At 42.2% G+C, this 22,926-nt stretch overlaps 3 protein-coding genes across 11 annotated transcripts in view; 1 reads left to right on the top strand and 2 right to left on the bottom strand.

Moving 5' to 3' along the window:
• The window catches only part of kcnt2b (potassium sodium-activated channel subfamily T member 2b), a 38,966-nt gene extending 28,845 nt beyond the window's left edge, over window positions 1-10,121 (bottom strand). For 2 of the 3 annotated variants that reach the window (XM_079365554.1, XM_079365555.1), the window contains exon 1: window positions 8,438-10,121. In XM_079365554.1, coding sequence (XP_079221680.1) covers window positions 8,438-8,526 — 89 coding nt within the window. In that variant the 5' untranslated portion in view covers window positions 8,527-10,121. The remainder of the gene's footprint in view (window positions 1-8,437) is intronic. The other variant, XM_079365553.1, reaches the window with a different exon arrangement.
• A 105-nt stretch (window positions 10,122-10,226) lies between these two features.
• qtrt1 (queuine tRNA-ribosyltransferase 1) lies at window positions 10,227-14,557 on the bottom strand. Of its 2 annotated transcripts, none has more exons than XM_079365578.1 (9): window positions 14,183-14,557; window positions 14,031-14,099; window positions 13,771-13,909; window positions 13,472-13,666; window positions 12,693-12,831; window positions 12,527-12,602; window positions 12,326-12,435; window positions 12,007-12,091; window positions 10,227-10,861 (listed from the first exon to the last, which is right to left on the bottom strand). In XM_079365578.1, exons 1-9 carry the CDS (start codon window positions 14,459-14,461, stop codon window positions 10,709-10,711), a joined length of 1,245 nt encoding a protein of 414 aa, XP_079221704.1. In that variant the 5' UTR covers window positions 14,462-14,557; the 3' UTR covers window positions 10,227-10,708. The 2 variants fall into 2 exon arrangements, with proteins under 2 accessions (XP_079221704.1, XP_079221705.1); XM_079365579.1 differs by having other exon boundaries at window positions 10,725-10,861; window positions 12,007-12,057.
• Window positions 14,558-14,649: 92 nt separating this feature from the next.
• dnm2a (dynamin 2a) overlaps window positions 14,650-22,926 on the top strand; it is a 28,230-nt gene continuing 19,953 nt past the window's right edge. For 2 of the 6 annotated variants that reach the window (XM_079365562.1, XM_079365561.1), the window contains exons 1-4: window positions 14,650-15,141; window positions 21,335-21,408; window positions 21,503-21,652; window positions 22,530-22,733. In XM_079365562.1, coding sequence (XP_079221688.1) covers window positions 14,981-15,141; window positions 21,335-21,408; window positions 21,503-21,652; window positions 22,530-22,733 — 589 coding nt within the window. In that variant the 5' untranslated portion in view covers window positions 14,650-14,980. The remainder of the gene's footprint in view (window positions 15,142-21,334; window positions 21,409-21,502; window positions 21,653-22,529; window positions 22,734-22,926) is intronic. The other 4 variants (XM_079365560.1, XM_079365559.1, XM_079365557.1 and 1 more) reach the window with 4 other exon arrangements.

Below are 22,926 nucleotides of genomic sequence, written 5' to 3'. Positions count from 1 at the left end.
GACATTTACTGTCACTCTTCGGCCGTCCTATTGAATAAAGGCAAAAGGCCACCCCCAAAAAACTTTAAAAAGGTGACGGTTTCCAAACTTTGACAATCTATGATGACTGTACAGATAGTAAAAAAAATTTAAACTGAACTGCTTCATTTATTTAAGGTCTTAAAGTTACGAGAAATTAATTTGATGACAGATGGATGCAGCTAGCTGCCACTTAGGCTAGTTCAAGTCACTGAATTTTATCCATTGAGGATCAATCACTTTTAGCCCCCAAAATGCAATATCATGGCAATGTACCTTTTCTTATACAATCTACGTGTCTTTTTAAGAGCTGCTCAGTGGCAAGTTTTTGCATTATCATCCTCTTTACAAACCAACATTTTGTTTGCTTTTTCACCATGACACGTTCACAACCAAATCCATCTGGCACTGCACCCCTGACTCACAATGAAATTGTTTTTCTATCCTTGGCAAGATCTCCAGTTTATAATTGCCTTTTTTTTTTATTATGCAACAAAACTAAAGTTGACATATGTTCCTAAATTCAACACTTTGTGTGTAGAAACTGCCACAAAGAAGGATTATTTAGACGTACTTTTGCCTTTCCAACAAAGAATAAAAAGTAAAGAGGAAATATAGGCCTATAAAGAGTAGAGCTGTTGGACAGATTGAGCGTCTGGATCTTTAATCTAAGAGGAGGATGGGGGAGAAAAACACATTAAACTCATAAAGAGCGTTCTTTCAAAACAAACGACACATCACGACAGCGCCTTGAGGGTCGATAGCATATCAGCCCCTGAAGGCTCTCCAAAATTTACAGTGAAAATAAATGATAAGATTATTGTTGACAGAAAACTGCTTTGGGACTCTGGTGCATAGAAAATGTGTAGCTGGATTAAAGAACAACCCTTTCAGAGTGACGTGCAAAATTCACAACAGGAGAAGAACCCACAAGAGGTGACATCTCTTTCTCTCTGATTGACTCCTTATTTGAAATATATAGGCTACAATCATTCAGAGTCGAGCAAACAAAAGGATCACATGGGCTTTTATAAAGCATTCTACAGCAGCTTTAACAGCTGGAAATAATGCAACAAGAATACAAGGGGGCATGGCATAACATTTCAAACCTGAGCCTGGGGACATAATTTGCGTGTCCGCTTTGAGAGTTGAAGTGTGACAGAGAGAGTGAAAGAGAGAGAGCAGACAAAAATACAGACAGTTAAAAACACCCAGACAGACGGACAGAAAGACAGAGGGGGACATGCGGAGGAGGATCTTTGCGAGAGATAGAGAGAGAGAGAGAGAGAGAGAGAGAGAGAGAGAGAGAGAGAGAGAGAGAGAGAGAGAGAGAGAGAGATGAACATTGTTCTCACACTGCTTCCACCCATGCCTGTGCTCCATAATGACACAGCACTGGCCATCTAATGACACAGTGGAAGAGACTAAAGAAACCCAAATCTATATGTGCACAAGAGTACAGCATCGGCTCATCACAACCTCCACACACGACTCAGAAATCGTCGGCATACCAGGGTGTAGAGAAAAAAAAATCAAGGTAAACAAGTGGAAAATTCAACACAGTATGCCTTGCGGATAGGATCGATGCTACCGAGGGAAATTCTGTTAGAATTACAACCAGGAAAAATGTCAATCCTTAATTTGATCATGCATTTGTTAATAAATACATTTAAAAATGTATACTATTATATGCTGTGGTGTATACTATTATATGCTGTGGGAGAACTCAATGCCCACAAGTGTTTAGAAAAATCAATCACACATACAGAAACAAATTCAGACAGAGGTCAGGCTGCCTCTTGCAACGTGGACCAATGAGGACAAAAACTCAACTGATGTTTAGTTCATAAATCTTTAGACACAAGGATGAGCATATGATACAGTATGAACGGAAATATAATAAACAGGCAGTGGGAGCGTTCTTTTAATAAGGAGCTAATTATTACTATACTATTCATTGAAAGTAGCTATTCTATAGGGAGAAATAAGGATGACCATAAAACATTGATGTATGGAGTATTCTCTGAGAAAAGAGGTCACTGCTTAGAGAATGAAAAAAATAAAATGGAAAAAATCTGAAAAACATTCACAACAATAATATACACGGACCACAAATGAGGACAGGAGAATTCAATAGGATAACAAGAGGCAAGTAAATTGCACACCACCACGGGGCCGCTCTAACAGCTCTTAACAGAGGCAAGGTGTATTCTACTTCATCCGAACAGCGGTCGACAGGACAGTTTGTCCATGACCCAGATACACAACAGCCACACACATTAGAAGGTGTTAATGGCAGGTGGAGAAGAGAGAAGGAAAAACATGAATGCAAAATTAGAATATGTGAACACACTCCTTCTTCAGAGAGATCTATCTCAGGTGTGAAAAGGCAAATTTCTCTTTTAAGAACTGACAATACACAAATACACGCTGACTGGAGAGTCGGAGGAAACGAATGTCAATTATTTTGTGATACCTCTCAATGCTGCTGTGAAATTGATTCTTGCACTTCAATGAAACAAGTGGGTACTTCCATAATAACTTAATGATGACTAAGACCTTTGAAGAGTCCACTCTTTGCCGATCTTTTCATCGGTGTAAACGCCAAGCAGTCAATGCAAAGACCAATTAACTCTGCAGAGTGGTGTGATATGTATACATGTGTCTCCTCTAGTGATCTCTCCACACCCCACGAGCTTCAGCAAAGCAGAGCGAGAGAGAGAAGACAGTCATCATGTATGAGAGATGTGTAATGTACCCCACAGTATAATGGCAGTAAGTAAGTGTGCACTGCAGCCTGTACTCAGAGCCATTTCCTGAAACATCCATGAGTTCTCATGGATTCAAACTTTCCATACATCATCGGCGGAAATGCCTCAACCATTTCTCCCCCCTTGCTTCCTGATGTAAACCAGGGTTGCCTCATCCTTTCCTGAAACCCATAATTCACTTTTTATAGCTTCTGAGAGGATCTGTCGACACGTTCCCTTTGTTAACCTGATAGAAGAACAGAACATAACTGTTTTTCAGCTCCTGATCCTCACAAAAAAAAAACACACTTAATGGATCCATGATTAGCCTACAACGCCCTCCCCTCCATCCTTTCCTCGAGCGTGAAACAAAATATGGCTTTGATGCACAACTCTATCAAAAACCATCCGATTATATTCTATCCGTCCCTTCAGATTTAATTAGCCTCAGATGTGCACAGACGTTAGCAACTGATCAAATCTGGAGATATCAATCTGTTTCAAAGCCGTCTTCAATGCCATGTCCGTCGATACAGGAGTGAAACATGAGAGGAGTCATCTCATCGGCCCCTCCTGCTGCTTGTGGGGCTGCATGGAGCTGAAAACCCTGCCGTGTATTAGGCTAACACAGTTTGGGATATAGAGGATTGTGATCCTCAACAACAGCATGGCACAGCAGCCCCCCTGCCCACACTCTGATAACATGAGGCCTTTCAGCCACATTGAACACTGCTCGAACCCAGAAGTGTTCAGACACATGCTAGTCAGCCCCATGGCTGTGTTAGTATCCACAGTAGGAAGGCTTTTAAGTGTTGACAGTGTGTATGTGTCCGAAGGCTGAATAGGAAATTCAATATATAGTTAAGTGATGAATGTGATGATGTCTAGGAAACACAATCAGAATCTATTATCTCTACAGCTTTGGGCTATTAACAAAAGTGAAAATGAAAACTTCAACACACCCAATATATGTCTGTACCTTTTACTGTACATATAATCTATATAATCTACACCTAGCCAGAGGATGCAGGAGTTGCCTGGGTAAGACACAAGGAATCAAATAAGTGTCATAAAAATAAATGAAATAAGCTCAGATTGTTAGAGCAAGCTGAGATGTTTCTCACTTTGCCTTCAGGTTATGTCTTCTCTCTACACGACCATTTTATAACGAGAGCAGGCAACTCATGTTCAACTCGCACTTTGTGCACAATATTCTTTTCAGCAGGATCATACTCAGACTAAATAGTACGTCCATCCTCCCATCATGCCCCTTCATTTGTTCTTTACAATCTCATTTTCACTTCAGGCCCTCTGGTAGCCTTTCCCCTTTGCCTATGTTAATTAGCATGTTAGCTTTTAAAGGTTTTTTTTTTCTCACTTTTGTCATTTATCTTCATTAGCCCTCCTCACGACAGGTTTCCAGGAACTCTGCAGAGTCCGGGTTAATTGCCACTGGCAACTATGTATTTCAAAGGCAAATTCACTGTACCTGTTTACCAGACACATCTTGCGACTGTGAGGTTGGCACACTCCCCCATCACCACTTTTCTCTCACCAAGCCTCGAAGCTGATAAGGTCACCTTTATTTCTTAAAGGGATACTTCACCCATTTGCATGAAGCTTTGTATCATTAGAAACATGGTAGTAGTGTTGAATGGTCGCGAATCCAGCCCTCATTTTGCCCTGAGAAGAGAAAAATATGTTTTTCTGTGCCTGGAAGTTTTCTTCATGTGATGCAATATGACGCTTTTTGCATCACATGAAGAAAACTTTCAAGCAAAGAAAAACACATTTTTCTTGTCTCAGGGCAAAATGATTGAGGATTGAGGATGAGGATTCACGACCATTCAACACTACTACCATGTTTCTAATGATACACAGCTTCATGTAAATGGGTCAAGTATCCCTTTTAATTACAGACCATCTGTATTGCTAAGAACCTCCCTTCATTCCTTTAGCTCTGCAGACATGATACATAATAAATCAACAGTGAGGTATCTGCTTTTCTAAAGTGTCTTATGGATGATGTGATTGAAACTTCCAGAAACTCTGCAAGGCTCCTTTAAGGACTTCAGAATCAGCATGCACCTTTAAAGTGAAGTTTCAACAAATCTGGTATGAATATTGACAATATTGATGGATCATGCTCTACACGGGCCGAAAAAGATTAAGGCTTGACAGGAGGAATTAAGGGGGAAGCTAAGGGAGTGGGAGTATTGGTGGAAACAATAGTGAAGAGTAGACTCAGACAAAGATTGAGTGAGGGAAAATGTGGAGGCGACAGCCAATAAAAGATTGTTCTAAGGACAAAAGGCAGTCATTTGTATGATAATCCTGGACTCTGAGGGAAGCTTCCGCTGGGGCTTTCTATTGTGGAGCAGTGGAGACTTTTTTGTACTTCATTTCACTTCTAACACATTTAACTTACAAACGGAGTGGAGCTTTGATTTGTTTGTTTTTTAAAGGCTGGTTGGAGAATACTCTGAATGAAGGGACTACCTGCTCTGCAATGCGTGGACATGGTAATTGCTGTCTCTGAAGCCAGAAAAGGCTATATTAAGAGATTTATTCAAGGTTAAAACTTCATATGTCAATACTCTGCTAATAATGAAGAAGATCATGGGATTTAAAAAACAAAAGAGAATAAAAAAAAAAAGACAGTTTCACACCTTTTACAGGCTGTGAATTACAGAAAGTCAAAGATGGCTGCTCATATCAACAGCTATCGAAGGATCTCATCTACAACAGGGCTCATTATCACATTTACTTCAGACAACAACCGTGGCTCCAGTAATAAGGTATTTCCTCGGAACAGAAGCCTCTGACTCACTGCATGAAAATATGAATGTATAGCTATTATAGAATATATAGACATAATGATGTCCGATCAGAGACTCACTAAAAACATCTTTAATTGGGACTTTTTATTGTCACCACTGGGCAAAGGAGTTAAAATCTGTATTTTATTACAATAATACGTCATTTATCTTATCTATCTATTCTCTGTATACTCTATATTCAAGAGAGAAAATGTTTCTTATGTGCAGAGATAAATAGTCTGTGGATTTATGGTGTAAACCAAAACTACAAACTTACTTTCTCAGTGAAGAGCCCTCCAAACAGTTGCCTGCCTTGCATGCTGACATGCAGCACCTCTTTGTGCAACTCTGTAGTGTTGTGAATTGGAAATAAATAACGTATGCGGTTGTAAACAAACTTTCAGCTGTACATTTTAACATTTTAATTCTAACTGGGAATTTAGTTTTCTGTTGAACGGGGAAGGCCGAGACAAATTTAATCTCTGTCTTTTGCAATTTATCAAAACATAGATAGCCAGTGGTTGTCACAGAAAAAAAATCTCATATGTTTGCAGTTTTAATTCTTTTTTTCCAGAACTTGATGCAAAACAGGGCAGTTGAAATGAAGTTTAAAACATTTATGATTGTCTGCTTCTTGACTGGGAAACTCACTTTCAACCACAGCACCCCTTAACACGGGTCAACACAATACAAACATCACAGTGGAAAGAAAGAGGCTCTTCAGATAATACAACAATCGAGAAGGTCGGCGATCCCTCGGTGGGGAAATAAATGTTTAAATCAATTCCCATCTTTAAACAGCTGGGCTGAAAATTGCCTCACCTGAGAGGCTTTCAACAGCTACAGCAAAAATGTATTCCACCGAGATACAGGAGAGCTCTTGAACATGGGGAAAAGCACGATACTGGAGCCACTTCAATCAAAAGTAACATGTCGAAAGAGGCCACATATGGACAAATGCACATAGACAACAAGAGGGATGCAAGCTGAGAGGAGAGGAGAGGAGAGGATATGAGAGGAGAGGAGAGGAGAGGGAGAAGGCCCACAGAAGGTGAAAAAAAGGCATAATGGGGCTCAGTGAAGTTTTTCGCAGAGCAAAGTGCGATCATATGTGACAGGGAGATACGTTATGCATGCACATATTGACATTTGGATAAGCGAGTGTTTTGTTTTTGTTCTTGGTTGTAAGCAATCTGTGCAGATTCTTTGGGACAATGCTTAGGAACCAGTTCTCTTTCATTAAAAGACCATGGCAGACAAAGGGTTTAATTCCCACATAATTAAGCCCTCTGTCTATCATTCAAATCTTTTCCTTTTTTGTCTAATCAGTCCATTTATTATTCTCTGGGCACAGAAATAAACACATTCACCCTTCACTTGCATCCTTCCTCTTTCAGAATGTCAAGATGCATCCATGAGATACAGAGGACAAAATGTCTTTGCTAGATTAATGCTCTTTATTCGGATTTTAGACAGATAGTGTACACTAGACATTCCTGCTCAGTGCTAGGACAAAATCAAAGCAACACATTCGCAGCCCCCACAAGTTATATTTGAGTCTCAGTGCTTGCTGGAGCCCCTTTAAGTGATCGACAGCAGCATATCCCTGAAATCACTCATTGAATGTCATGTTAAGAGAGTATCAGAGCAGATTCATGATCTTGTTTATCTTTCACCAGCCTCTTAACCAATGGGTTAAAACAGACCACATTCAAACCATACACATTTCATTTCTGCAGGTTTTTAGTCACTCATCAACGTTTTTGTCAATTACTTTTGTGTTTTTCCATTGCCTCTTTGAGAAGATAAGGTGTCAGGGCTATAAAGGACTCATTTTGTTACTTCCCAGAAAGATGCAGCAACCCTCTGTCACTGAATCCCCTTTAGTCAGGTGACTGTGGCCAGACTGTGTCTTGGTTACGTGACATTAGTCCTTGGGCAATAACTGACAGATTGCAGAGGGCCAGAAGAGCACCACAAGAGTCAGCAAGCCAACTCTGGACTGTGTAAAAATGACATCCCTGAGAATTCAGATACAATATAATGGTATAGAATTCAATACAATCACATGAAATGTAGATATGCATAAGTCATTTCTATCAATATGAAGACTTCTACTGTTTTTTTATTTTAAATGAAAGTTACCCCAAGTATCACATAGGAAAAATTAAGTCAGGTCTACCAAGATTTTTGATCCCCATTTTCACCTGGCAACTAAAGACACCATGCGTGAAATAGAGGTTAAAGTTTTCTATTAGCAGCACAGGACGGCATAATGAAACAGCCCGATTAAGCTATGCATACCATACAGCACAATAAATCTATTACCCTGCAAATGGAGTGTGGGCAAAGGTTAATTGCCAGAGCACACACTTGAAATTTCCTGTTCAGGTGGCAAAAGGTTCTTTATAAATTAGAGGAATTATGTCACAGATAGGAAATTCAAACATCCATCTTCCTTGCGCTTTCCTTGTATCCTCTCTGGGTTATTTTATGAAAATAAATTCAGGGCATATTTCAGACTTCTTTGAAATGTTTGAAATAACGTCTCAATGAAATGTTTTGAAATAAAATCTCGTAGGTTCTACTGTGTAGCTTCTGGTACTTCTGTAGTATTAGCACAAAGGGCAGAGTAAACCTGTTGCGGCATCCATAGCAACGAATGCAAAGCTGGCAGTAAAATACTCCAACACCTTCATGCACTTGGATCAACAAGATCACAGAGAGACAGTGCAACGCAGAATAAATAAGTAGCCTACTTTTAAGACGAGGTGAAATTATGCTCTCGTGGCGCACAGTTGCGCATCGGATTCAGTGCGCCGTGCGTAAACGATGCAGCTGCACCCTTACCTGTCGTCGGTCTGCCAGTCCCCGAGCAACAGGTCTCGGAACCGGTACCGTGGGGGCAGCGGGAGCACCTCCTTCTCCAATTCGACCATGCTTCTCCCCTCAGAACCACGAGATAGAGAAAGATTTCACTGATAAAGGTACCTCCACGCAGAGAAAGTGGACCTCCCAAAACCAGCTCCGCTCCTCTTCCTTCTGCTATTTACAACGTAGATAAAAAACGAAAACATTGATACACCTCATTGCATCGTCTTCGACCTCCCTCCAGAACAGAAAAAAGCAACTTATTTTCCTTGGCACACGCACAATACAGCTCTAGTTTCCTTCGCGCAGAGGCAACAGGTCGAGGATGTTCATCCTTCGGTGCGTCGGGGAGGCTCCACTTTTCCTGTGACTGCTGGGAAGCAACTGGTTGTCTCTCTCAACACCAGCATCATCCCTGCCTGTGCTACGCATGGACGCACTGGCTGCCAATATGTCACCAACGGATGGGGACTACAGTAGTCTACTCCTCATAGGAATAACTACAGAATACTAAACAACATTACATTACAAACAACTATAATTTACATTAAGAGCCCAACGGAACCACGGCGAATCAGGGGCACAATGAAATTCTTTATAAACCTGAATGAACGAGATATTACACATAGCCTACACACAAGACCTTATCTGCACGCAGCGGAGTCGTGAGTCTAAACGAGACTTATATTTTTTGAATGGAGAGCTGGTTCTGTACTATTCACTCTCATTTAGTATAAGATTTTAGAGCCTGCTAAGGAGGAACATGTTGGGAATGATCTTTGCTGAAAAGGACACGAGAACACGTCCAATTTATTTAGAGCATGCTTGCCAACTGAGTTCTGAAAGCTGTTATCTCACCAAGCACACTAAATATAACCAAACAACACAGTCAACGCTGAAGTTATGCCAGAAAATAAAACAACCTTTCCTTGAGAGAATGTAGAAGCGACAATTCTGTAATAGTTTAAAAGACAACACACAGTCATCAAGTGGTTTAAAAACGTAAAATGTCCTCTAAATGTGGGCTACATAAAATAAAAACAAAATGTCCCCATGAACCTAATATTATGATGGCATAAATCCTCCTATTAATGTTTTAGTTACTTTAACAGAATTATTTTAGTGTTGATGCACCTGTAAACAGCTCTTACTGTGCAGCTAACAATGACTTTCAATAGCAAGCTGCCACTCATATGTCACAGGTTAAATCCTGCATTGCCCGTGGTTAGAACAAAAGCATAATGAAATACAACTGTGGTGCTTAAGAGGACTGTTGACTCAAAGCCTCAGACAGACAACAGGTGTTATGCAAATTGCCTCACAAAATATTCATATTAATCACCCACAACTGATCCTTGATAAAGCTGCAGCACCTCTGTAAGCTCCAAACAAAACCCGGGAGCAGAGGGTCAACAAGGATAACTGTTCGCTGAACTGATGACGAAACGAAAATAATAACAATAACACTAATGATTTGCGTTTCTATTATAGAAGTGGGCTGAATTTGAATTATTTTAATATGTTTTGTATCTACCTATGTTTCACCTCTTGTACCTAATCTGTGCGTAATTGTTGTCTTTGCATTGGATACTTCACCTACAAAGAGACTGAACTATGGTTTAAAGTCATACAGCCTCCAGTTCTACTCAGACTGGGGTTTTGTGTATTTTGCCCTCTTGTGGTTCAACACTACACAAACACCTAATCAGCACTGAGCTGATCCATTCATTTCCTAAACCAGCTGACTGGTGAACAACATGATTCAATATAGGTTAAAACGCCAGCATACAAATACATTTATTATTCGTGTGCCTTCCGGGTGAAAATAATTCTCTGATGCCCTGAGGCACAACATGTTACAAAGAGGTGGTCAGGAAGGGAAAACATTTCATTTCCAGTGGGTGGTCCAAGCAGGGTAGCCATGGTAACAACAAAAAGTGTCTGAGCATATCAGAGGAGACAGTTCATGTGATTTAAACCTCATTTGAACCCCATCCAGTCTCACATTATTATAATGTGTTCTGGGAGGCCATTCTGCACAGGGTGGGCAAAGCAGGGTGATGCAAAAGGCGATCCGGCTCCATAGTTTAAAAGACATTCTCCTCGTAGACAACAAAAGTGGAAACGTATTCACAAAATGTAAACAAATAGTATAAAATGATTGTACATTTAAAAAAAGGCTGTTTAAAAGTATGAAATCTTCCAGTCTGTGACATGAGCTCCACTAAGAGTAGACATGCCTTCCTGGCTCTATTCCAAAGTAATGTTGACGGAGGCGAGAGCATCCACAGCCCAGCTGGGGTACTGGTCACGAGAGGGAAACATCCGCTTCATGAAAGCCCGTATAAACTCAGGGAAACGACCCTCCACAATGCTCTGTCTCACAGAGCGCATCAGGGTGAGCTGCAAAGAGAAATGTTTGGGAGTGTGGAGATCACAATATTTACAGTGTACAGTAAAAGTGTTTACACACCATTTTTGACCATCATCAGGTTTAACATGTTAATGTTTCACACCATTTAAATACTCATGGTTTTTCGTTATGGATCAAATGGGGTAGACTAAAAACCAAAGCTCCATGCTAATGTGGCTAAATGGGACAAGACATGATTAAACTAATATGTTGAATATTTAGAAATGATCTGTCTAACTTTGTTAACAACAACATAATGGTAAAGGACACATCTGTCACAAACTGAGCCTGTTGTTGTTTTGATAATGCCAAAGTGGCAAAGCAAGAATTTAGATGGTTTAGTGCTTTATGTCACATTAACACCACCAGCGTCCCCGTTAATGCACAGCCTGCTCTGACCTTTACCTCAGGGCCAAGGAAGTGTGGACAACAAGAGAGGGAGCATCCTTCCTGCATCTTGTTTCTTTCCCCCTGTTTAACCTAACAATGAGTAAGACATTTAACCCGCTCTTTTGTACTACTAAATAAAGATGTCTCGAGAAAATGTCTGTCATGAATTGAACACAAATAATGATTGATTTGTTAGAGTTGCCTTTTATTTTTGAGCAATTTGCCTGTGAAATAAGAACTTCACATGCGACTCGGGTTTATATGTTTATGTGGCAATACTGAAGAGAAATGTAATAAACTGCTCCTATAATATTAATAAGGAAGACAGATCGAATAATATTGTAAAAATTCAAAGCCTTTAGAATTAAAGGTAAACCCCCCCCAAAAAACCCTGAATTTATTTCATCTCTATTTACCTTCGGTTTTACAAAGGTTAGCTGTGCTGACTGTATATCTTGAGTTTTTAGGGCCCGCCTTAGTGTGCCACCTGAAGCGTTCTACCTGGCTTTGTCTCAGTTTACGTAGTTCTGGCTGGAATGTCAGTTTCACACAGGTTTGTTCAGGATAGACTCCTTTTTTTTTTTTTTAAACAACAGTGAAAGTTAAAAGGAATGCTTAGAGAGACTCCTATAACCTGTTATTCTGCTCCAAATACTTTAGAAAATCACTTTCAATGAATATATTCTGTTGAGCACTTTAGTGTTTTTGTTCATGTAAACTGAAGCTTGACATTTCTAAAACTGACCTGGTAGGCGATGTTGTGGATGGTGATGTGATGCATTGCGGCTGTGTCACTCTTAAAAAGAGCATGAAGGTAAGCCCGACTGTGTCTGGAACAGAGAAGCGTAATATTACGGACAACCTTTCACAGTGGTAGAGTTTTGCAATTAAGTAGAAAATGTGCACATTACACATTGAAAAATATCTAAATCACATTGATTTTTTTTATGCAGCATGCCCCTTTGTTAAATCACAAATACGTTTGCAAGGCAAAAACATTTATATTGGTTCTTCTTGGAAACTACAATGACCTCCAGGCAGACTGATTTTTTTTCTGGATTTACCTCTTACAGGTGGGACACTGGCAGTCTGGGTCTATTGGCCCCAGGTCCTTTGCATACTGCTTTTGTTTTACCTGGAGAGATCCCCAAGGCACCAAGGCAGAGCCAAACCTCTGATTGACAAAAAAAAATCATGTTCAGAGAAACAAAGTTATCAGACACTGCATAAAATGTAATCAGGTGTGTGAGGTTAAAGGAGCTTACTGCAGTGCGGGTAGGAAATACGCAGTCAAACATATCACATCCTAGAGCTACACACACCACCAAGTCCACAGCATACCTGCAGCACATGAGGAAAACCCTGATGTTCATTCGTCAATTCTAAGACCAGAGAGTTCTCATCAAACATTGGCCTGTGGGGAAAACATACCCCACACCCATGAGGTAGCGAGGCTTTTCACGTGGCAGGTGGTCAGTGCTCAGCGTCACCATCCGCCAGAAGTCATCTTTCTCCTCTCCTCCACTCAGGCCGCCGATCGCAAAACCAGGAACATCCCGCTTAGTCATCTCTACAGAGAGAGGATGAGATACTTGAAAAGTCCTTATCACTGTTAAACATTTGAAAACTGATTTTAAAATGCATGTACTTTATCTTTGGAAGTGAATGCGTTGTATTTCTGCACTCCTCATTTGGCTGGGCCATTTTGATAAACCCTATAAAATCAAGATTGTCTAAACTTTCTCTGCCGCTTCCCTCGTGCTCCCGTAGTCCACATACTCCCCCCCTTGTTTAACTCCTCCTGATTGGCACAAGTATTTTACTGAAGTTGCTCCGACTCATCTGTACACTTTATTAATCCTTGAAGGGAAATCCAAGTCCAGCTGAAGTTTCTTTTTATTGATAAAAACCAAAACTTGTTCTTCATCGTTTTATTTAAGAAAATAATCGACTAAAACTGTAAATCAAGTGTCTCTGTGATTTTATTTGGAGGCCAGTTGTCCAGCCCTTGATTTGTCACATTTGGACACTTTAAAATCAAGTTTTCGAGGAAGCAAACCTCCACATCATCTGGAAGTTTCACATATAATTCCTCATTTTACTGTTCAGTAAAATCACTCTTTGATACATTTAAGGGCACACGTGACATTTACAAGGTGCTGAAATGACAGTAACAAAGGAACCAGACAAAAGTAGGATGTTGTTTTTACCATCTAGACAGGCTTTACGCAGCTCTGCATTTAGTCCCCCCTGGATGATGGCAAACAGATTCTGTTTGTCTGGATTTTTATTGGCAGCTATGCAACGGTCCAGCCAGCGAATTGATCTGTGCATAGCTTCCTCCACCCGCGGTCCTGTCACAGTACTGCTGACCACATCATCCAGCTGCATCATAATGTCGGACCCTGAAAGGTTAACACAGAGAGGCTGCTTTTTAGTCACAATTTAGGTTCAAGCTCAGCATCTTTGTATCTTAATTCTGATTCAAAGTATTTTACTGTATTCTGACCCAGACTGTTCTGAATGCTGATGGATTTCTCAGGGCTTAAGAGGATCTCTTTGCCATCGTAGGGGGACTTAAACTTTACCCCTTGCTCAGTGACTTCCGAGAGTTCAACAAGAGACACCATCTGAAACCCCCCGCTGTCCTGTAGAGGAACCGCAAGTGTCAAAAAAAACTTGACACTAACCTGTTAAAATCATGTGAATACAAAGTACCACCCAATGCATTCAACTCCAGGGTAGCCTAGTATATTAATTCATACTCACAGTTAAAAGATTTCTCTTCCAGTTCATAAACCCATGCAAGCCACTTGCTTTCTCGATTAAATCAGGTCCCTTTGGGGCAGAATTGGAAAGAAGAAAAGTTATCCTGCATTCTAACTTTAATCAATCAATCAAACTTTTTTGGCATGGCCTACCGGTCTCATTCCTAGATGGTAAGTGTTTCCAAGACATATCTGACATCCCAGACCCTCCAGCTGATCCACAGTGATCCCCTTCATGGTGCCCTGGGTACCGACAGGCATGAAAACAGGGGTGCTGACGGCACAGTGTGGCAGTATTAAGTCACAAGCTCTTGCTTTAGTTACTGGACATTCAGCAACTATTCGCAGAGAGAGGGGAGACACTGCACACACAGCTTTCTGTAAGGACATGCTGTTTTCTGAATGAGCCTCGCACTCTGTGGTGGCAGCCATGTTACCGTCAACATGTGACGTGAATGAGTAAAGAAAACTGATAATCAGATTGACCAATCAGAGACGAGAAATTGGCTCAGTGTTAAAAACACGCCTTTTTAGATAGCCAACCAGATTATGAGGTGTATTGATAGTCAGCTGGAGGAGCCTATTAGAAACCCTGCTTCTTGTCGAGAAGAGGCGGGTCTTTTTTTGACCGGTTTCGATCGGATGTCGTCTACCCGGACCGGATGGTGTTCTCGTAGAGGAAGTTTTGTTTTGCGAGTTTTCCGTCCGATACGGCTGACTGAGTGTTTAGCTAAAGCTCTGGAGAGACACACGAAATGCTAGTAGTGTGAATTTAACAAGGGGAAACCACACAAGTGTTCACGGAGAGCATATAAGCAGGAGGTGTTGAACGCGGCGGAAGTCAACACTTCAGAGAGCAACCTGCTGCTAAGCTAACACAGTTAGCGCGGCGGCTAGCGTTAGCGTCTGGTTGGCGTTGTGTTGAAGGGGGCTCTCTGAGCTAACGAAGCCATGGGGAACCGGGGCATGGAAGACCTGATTCCCCTGATCAACAAGCTTCAAGACGCTTTCAGCTCCATCGGCCAAAGTTGCAATTTAGACCTTCCTCAGATCGCTGTGGTTGGAGGACAGAGTGCTGGGAAAAGCTCAGTCTTGGAAAATTTTGTTGGCAGGTAAGTGCTTGTCATTAGTTCAGACTGTTATTATTTTGATTATTATAATTGCATTTAAAATGCCCCTCCTCTAGCTTAACTAACAGTTGTTGTGGTTATTAGTTATATGCCGTTGCACGGATCCTTTAAGTGTGCTGCAGGTTCAAAAACCCGACGTCACACGCCCTTTTACGTGGCGTAAACAGTGAGCTGTTTGTGTGCACTCTAAACTGGAAACACATTTCTGTTGTAACTTGTTTACATCTTGGCTCTATTAACATGGATCAGCTCATGGCTGCTCCTGTAAAGTGCTTTATTTCAGCTCCTTCTTTTAGTTTTTCCTCCAGCTCTGCACCTGACCGAAGCTCTGCAAGGGAACTCCTTCCTCTGGTTTTATTTACATCTCCATGTCACTCCCAAAAAAAGTTATTCCATGATATGCATTTGACTGTAACTATTTATGGTCGATCACTGACAGATGTTGATGTGTACTTCAGTTAAGCATTTATACTCTTTCAGATGTGGGACTGAAAACCTGTTATTTGATCGACCAGCAGAGTCAAACAACAGATGAACAGTGAGCTGTCCTTTGACTATTTGAAGCGGGATGTGCCAAAGAGCCTTTTATGATTGATCCCTTCTTTCTTAAAACCATTTAAAGAACCGTACATCACTTCCTGTACAGCTTTAGAATTTGGGGAAATGAGGGTTTTAATGTCTCAAGTCTTCATGTTATGTCGTGTTAAGGTCAAGCAGAAGTTCCCCTCAACAGGCCGATCCTGTCTTCCCACACTAGTAGTGATAAGAAAACAAAACAAGCCTGCTCCAAAGCAGCTTGTTTAACAGGTTTCCTACTCATAGAGCTGTGTGTGTGTGTGCGTGCGTGCGCGTTTGTGTAACCCAACCCATAGTGGTATCGCACAATCACACATGCAGACAGACAAGCCAGCAGAGAAGTGGAAGTACAGTGTTTGTGAAGAAGGCACGCAGACAGGCCTTTGATTTGGAAAAAAAAACACGAGGAAGAGCATGTCGTAACAGCTCAGCAGACTACTGATGAACGCACGTTAATGTGGATCAGGACTTTACACTGTGAGAAAACAGTTTGACACATGCATAGCGTTTGACTTGCCAAGGTGATCTCGTTTTATTGCGTGTGCAGGTCTTCTCCTTTTGTGCTAAAACACGCCCAGTTTCTTAAAAGTCACACAAGCACTTTGCACACTAACGCAGAGGCATTCACACTTGTACATGCTCATCCTGTTATGAAGTGTGTGTGTGTGTGTGTGTTCATTCTTTTTATCAGAACAATAGACATTCAGTGAGCTGCTCTGTTGTTTGCTGCCACTGTGCAGGTGAAGTTATCTCTACAGGACATTAGCAGTAAATATAAACACTCAGTGCAACATGTAAGCTTCATGTTTTGTATTAAATTGCATTGTCCCTGACTTCCTGTTAAAGACAAATAAAGTTAATTCGGTACAGGTCAAATCCCACTCAACTGTTGACTCTTGGGAGGCGCCTTATATCTCCATAGCAACAGGCATGTTCATGTTGGTGACTCATTGTTTAACTAAGGGCTTCTTTGAGCCCAGGAGCAGATCGATATTTTAAACCAGATCCTTGATTTTTTTTTTCTTTCTTTTTTTAGTGAACACTAATCCAAAACGATTTCCCTGTGTGCAAACTTAGAATCAGTACTGTCACCACCACTCTTCAGCCCTCATTGGGTTTTCTTTGGTGAGGTCTATGTTGTGTGTGTGAAAGGCTGGCGTCACTCCCGAGTTCCCCCCCCAGGCATGAAAATGAAAACCTTGTTCCCTTTTTTACGCCGCCCTGACAATAGAAATAGAGTCGGCCTGCGCCTTGAAAGACACATTTCAGACTTGAGTCTCTCTGCGCTCCTGTGTGAAGCCACAGCTGATGTCGCGATCTGATACGGATGAAACGGGGATTTCACATGTCCCGCCAGTCTCTTCATCTGGCACATAATGAGTTATCTCCGTATCGTTGTTTGGGTTTGCTCAGTTTCTTATTTGCATTTCCTGGTTTCTACATGAATATCAGTGCACTCTCTGTCTCTGTATTTATCCCAGTCCTGGTTTGTTTCGTCCTTTTTTTCCCCATTAAACTTTGTCACCAGAGACCAGATTACATTGGCTGGCTGGTCTGCATATTTCCTGCACTGAAGCTAATTGAATCACTCTGTCTCACCAGCCTCATGTTTCTCTTGTCTATTCAATTGGCTGTGTGTGTTTGTGAGTATGTTGTCGACTTGGTTAAATACAACCTATTGCAGGACCTCACTTGTTGCCGTTCTTCCATTATTGGCTGCGTTGCGAGATCTTTGTCCCGCCAGCCGGGAGCGAGGAGTTCATATCTAGTTCTGCAAGCTGGCCTGGGTGGAGTTAGTTATCAAATTTGTGGCAAGTAGTCGACAATGATAGCAGGAGCTTTTTCAAGTGTTAAAACAGAGGCGACAAGGGGAAGTATAGAAGAATACTTTATTGGGCGTTACGTCCGCTGCACCACGTATTTAAAGACTTTTACTGTTGGTGCTAAACGAAATTCTTCCATCTCTCTTTGTAGCAGTGAAGCCTACTTATGGGTCGACGTGCGTTAGAACAGAAACGGCTGCCAGTCTGGAACGAGACGAACACATCCCCGTGAAGGAAAAGTCGACGGCCAACTGCAGAGTAAAGAGATTCTCCTCTAAGCTGTTGGATTCTGGCGGTGTTTGAAAAAGGATTTTCTCCCCCGATTGATGCCTCTTGGTACCCACGCTGACAGATTGCAGTGCGGGAACGCGGGTAGCCATAATTCTATGTTTATTTGCCACACCAAAGGCCCTTGGGAGGGGGTCCCACCACAAACCACAAACACAACTTTTGTCGACTATTCCCTTCCCTTCAGAGCTCTCTGGTACCTCAAACACGTTGCTTTCCGCGTTGGAAGACGAGTCCCCCCCCCCCCCGCCCAGGCCTCTTGTCTGCGGAGGAAGAGGAGGATCAGCTGTGGGATCCGGCTCCTCCTGAAAGAGGCAGGGGCCAAGCAGGCGGGTGGGGGTTGAGTTGGCTCTCCTCTTCTCTGCCCTACTCTCCCTCGCTTTTGCTTTCTCTCCGTACAGTTAGAGGGAGGGAGGAGGCTCACAGACTGATGCTCTTTGCTCGGCCATTCATAATGCATGAAACGATACACAATCTGCTCGGCCTCGTCTATCATTTACAGCGCATCAATAATAAATCCTCGCCTCTTGCTTCTTCTTTCAATATGCCACTGCTGTTTATCGGACTCTGCTGATTGAGACTGAACGGTTCAATCCTGCACCGGTGATGGAGCCTCTTCGGATAGAGCAGAATATGATTTATTTACAGAAAGTGCTTTTATTTATTGCGCTGAACTCTTGCCAGTAGCCACTTGTTGAGCCAGTGAGCCGGCACGTGATTGGTGAGAATCCTTGGTGATAACTGCAGAGGTGGAGGTGTCTGAGCAGTTTTCTAGTTTTGACTTTTTTTTTTTCAAACATGGCCGCCTTTTCCCAAACGTGACTTTAGCTTTCCCCCTTCCCTCACACCTATACAGTAGCTTTTATCCTCCACCCTCTGTTCCTCATCCGGACGTTTCCATACCGTGGCCTGCTGCGTGCTTCACATTATGTGCATGACACAGCAACAGTGCTGACCCACAGACCTGTTGTTTTTTTGCTGATGTAAGGAACTTCCTGAACATTCCGACTGTCTGAACACAGGACTACAGTGTGGGAGTAGCAGGCTCTAGTAGTTGTAGGACGGCTCGTCTCTGTTCTTCTGGTTGATGCATTTCTTCCAGTCTGAAGTCAGCACGCAGGCGGGGCTCCGCCATATGTCCAACTCAGCCTAAGCCCAATAGGTTTAGAAGTATGAAAGTAAAGGAGCATGTCGATTAGCGACATGCTCAGTGTCTGCCATGATTTTTTATTTTTTTCCAGGAGTGAGGCTGGTGATCGTCACCAGATGTAGGATGTTTGCAGAGCAGCTTCTGAATGGGGGGAGAGGAGGGAAGAAGAAGAAGAAGAAGAGAAGACTGGGGCGGGTGGGAGAGTCCCGTCTAAAGGAGGGGCTGACTCAGCGACTTTTACTGTGTGGTTAAAAATTCCTCAGGCACCCTGTCACCTTCAGAGGAGCAGTTTCTGATTGGTTCTTGCCGGCCTGTGTCTTAACAATGCTCCGTTGCACCAAAAAGCATTTGATGTTGTTTGTTTGCCGTGCGCTTCCTGCTTGTGTCATGCCTCATATTGTGTAATTAAGTAGCATATTGCGAGGTTATCGTAGCAAGACACTGGATGTTATGGTGACAGTATCTGTTGTATTGACACAGCCAAAGCTTGCTCAAACACTGTGGCCAGCTGAAGGGCTCGGCCTGTGCTTCAAACAGACAATAAATGAAATGAATGGTCTCATGCCGTTTTTTTTACATCCCAATAAACTGCTTATGGAAATGAATGCATCAGATCAGTACATTGAATGATTTACTTCAGCTTAGTGTTTTTTTTTTGGGGGGGGGGCCTGTTTGGAGATTTTCTCACTATGGCTTTCAGGTGTTTGGAAGTAAGCTCTATAACTACAGGGCACGGTGGAAGGCCGAGCTACCAAGCCCTTCCAGAGGTGACAGCTCTCCGACATTTAAAGGTACAGACACCAGAAACGGCCTGTTTGAGCAGGGCTGTAAAGAGGATCAGAGTGGAAGAGGCTTCACAGACCCGTTCTGGGGGGGCCTCATTTAAACGTATTCAAAGAGAGTGTAATATGTGACCATGGAGTCAAACGGTCCTGTGTGAAATGCTCCAGGATCAAGCAGAGACGATTGTGTAAAAGCAACAATGTGTAACGTCTGCACCTTTTTAAATATTAGTCTCAAAGGTCGACACATTTCGACGCCTTTGGGAGCAGCTCGAGGTCACCTTGCGAGATAAGCGTACTGCTTTAAAGCACTAAGTCACTCTCAGTCGTTCAGTTTAGACATGAGTCATCTCATCAGAGTCTTTAATGCAGCTCTGTCCTCAAAGGCTGATTAATCTGCAGCCCGACTGAGAGGCAACACTTAATTGTTTTAGAATAACGTGGGCTTGTGAGGAGTCATAACAATCACACAGACGGAAAGTGTGGCTTTCATTTTTCGCGATCGTGTAGATGAGCACACGTTCATGTGTGAGCTGTCCTCTCCATTGAGCCCCGTGTGATTCTCATGAGTTTACAGAGGAAGGTGTTCATACCTGCTCACTCGATCTGTGTAGACTGAAGACCTGTGTTTTTATCCTCAGATGTCTGTGCTGTGCTAAGCTGCTCCTGCTGAACACACACCCTATGTCCTGATTTCACAATAAAAGCATTGTCAAGGACACGGGCATTTGTTTTATTATGAAGAACTGGTGGGAAATAAAAAGTGATTGTCATCAAAATAAGATGTAGTTTCTCCTCAGATGTTTATCTTCGTTGGTCTCGTAGAGTTTCGCAGCTTTCTCCTTTCTTCCAAATCCTTCAATCCATCATGAATGAAAGGCCAAGGAGAGAAGGAGAGAAGGGGGGAGATTCAGGAAGGGTAGACACCACATTTACAGAACTACAACACACACATCCTGTGAGGTGTGGGTTGGTTTGTTTGGAGGGTGGCTTTTAGAGTCAAATCACCACGTGCACTCAGAGTTGCAGTTGTTCCATTATTCAGTGTTCAATCAGGGCAGAATTTGAGTTAAGGGATGAGATAACATCACTTCTAACGTTTAATATTAGTATTTCTGCTCCTAGTCGGTTTTCCCATTCGAGGTTTAGTTTAAAACAATCAGATGAAAGAGAACAATTACAAAGATTGATCCGTGACTGGAGTGTTATTGTTCTCCAGACTCCGTGTGCAGTAACAGCAGAGTGGGTGTTCACGAACGTCTCCCCGAAGCTTTAATGATGAGATAAAATGACTGTGTCACATTTGATTTGTCGCGAGACGAGTTGGAGGCGTGAAATTCCCCCGTGTCTATCAATCTGGCAGACGCCGCGCTGCACAGAAAACGGACGTTTAGTGTGATGAATCATTAAACATTCGTTCTTTCTTTCTGTCTTAAACCGCCCTGCTTGAACCCCAGATGCCCCCTCAAAGCTTTTTCTGTTTTTATTTTACTATTACACTCAACAATTCTGTTTTTTTTTAATCCTCAACATGTTTGTTTTTCTCTCTCTCTCAGGGACTTTCTTCCACGTGGATCAGGCATTGTTACCCGCAGACCTCTCATTTTGCAGCTCGTCAACAATAAAGCAGGTGAGTTTCCACTTCCTGTTCACTTCCTGCTGTTTGTAACCTCTGATATCTCATCTCTTTTGTCTTTCTCACATTATTCCGCCCCTCTGTGTAGAACATGCTGAATTCCTGCACTGCAAAGGGAAGAAGTTTGTGGACTTCGACGAAGTGCGGGCCGAGATTGAGGCTGAGACGGACAGGATAACGGGCTCCAACAAAGGAATCTCCCCCATCCCAATCAACCTGAGGGTCTACTCCCCGAACGGTAAAGACTCGCACGTCTCGTCATTTTCCATTTCCCATTGAAATAAATGGAAAAAATAAGAACTACTCATGGGCAGCCAGCCCGGGTATCGTCTGTGTGCGGGAAACACACACGCTTTACTAACTCCTTTAATCGAACATCAGTGATTGGCTGTCACAGACGTGTTTATTCTTTGTGAGAGCCGTCACGGGGAAATCCTGCAGCCGAAGTATATCTGACATTCTCATGTTCTTGTTATCTCTCTCACTAGATATGACACTTTTAAAGCACAAATTCTCAGCAGGTGTCCCAGAGTTAAAAAATAGGGATGGCAATTTACATTTACTCGATTACTCAAATTACCTAATGAGCGAGTACTCGAGTACCCGCAGATTTATTATTTTATTTTTATACTGTAAAAAAAAAAGAAGCTTGTGTCTGACACAGACCTCCCGGACTGGACTTGTAGACTTTCTGCCTGTAGCATGACATAAACATCCAATATTTAAAGATAAACATAAATAAATCGCCAACAACTGAAAGCACGAAGGCATAAAAAAAACCCACAGCTTCCATGCTGTGTCTACAGACGTGCGTTTTCCTTTTCTGAGAAAATGCTTTTTAGTAAACAAACATATATTTACTCTCTGATTCCTTCACTGCCTGGGTATCTGTATGAAGGTAATGATGTGTTGAATGACACTGTATATGTACACCACTGTGTTAAAAAGTCATAAAAATAATGAACACATACCCGGAATAGATGAGGAAATTTTGTCTGGATATTTTCGCTCTTGTCGTCGAACACTTCCTCAGGAAATTCCTCACTCAGGAAACCAAACGTAAACATTTTTTTTCTCCCTTTTACATTTCTCATCCTCATTTCTTCTGCCCTCAGTGCTGAACTTGACCCTGATCGACCTCCCGGGGATGACTAAGGTTGCCGTCGGAGATCAGCCCGTAGACATCGAGCACCAGATCAGGGACATGCTTATGCAGTTCATCACCAAGGAGAGCTGCCTGATCCTGGCCGTCACCCCGGCTAACAGCGATCTGGCCAACTCAGACGCTCTCAAGATCGCCAAGGAGGTGGACCCGCAGGGTGAGCATGTGGCTCCTCGAGCAGAGGTTAAAAAGCAGCTCGAAAAAGGTCGATGAATGCACTGCGATGAAACAGGAAAATCACTTTCAAAACTGCATCTTATGTCCATGACATCTGATTTTGCAATTCATTCATTACCATTTGTCAGAGTTCATGTTTATTTCCCAGCTGCCCTGTGGCCAGTGTCTTTTTT

The sequence above is a fragment of the Symphodus melops genome (genome assembly GCF_947650265.1).
Source record: "Symphodus melops genome assembly, chromosome: 17".
Lineage (NCBI taxonomy): Eukaryota > Metazoa > Chordata > Actinopteri > Labriformes > Labridae > Symphodus > Symphodus melops.
The sequence above is the reverse complement of the archived record's forward strand: the minus strand, read 5'-3'. Positions and strand labels throughout refer to the sequence as shown.

Coding starts and splice junctions, on each gene's coding strand:
- qtrt1 (XM_079365578.1), bottom strand. CDS start 14,461: ATGGCTGCCACCACAGAGTGCGAGGCTCATTCAGAAAACAGCATGTCC. Junction 13,910..14,030: donor GGAAGAGAAATCTTTTAACT/GTGAGTATGAAT, acceptor GTTCCTCTACAG/GACAGCGGGGGGTTTCAGAT. Junction 10,862..12,006: donor TCCACAACATCGCCTACCAG/GTCAGTTTTAGA, acceptor TTCTCTTTGCAG/CTCACCCTGATGCGCTCTGT.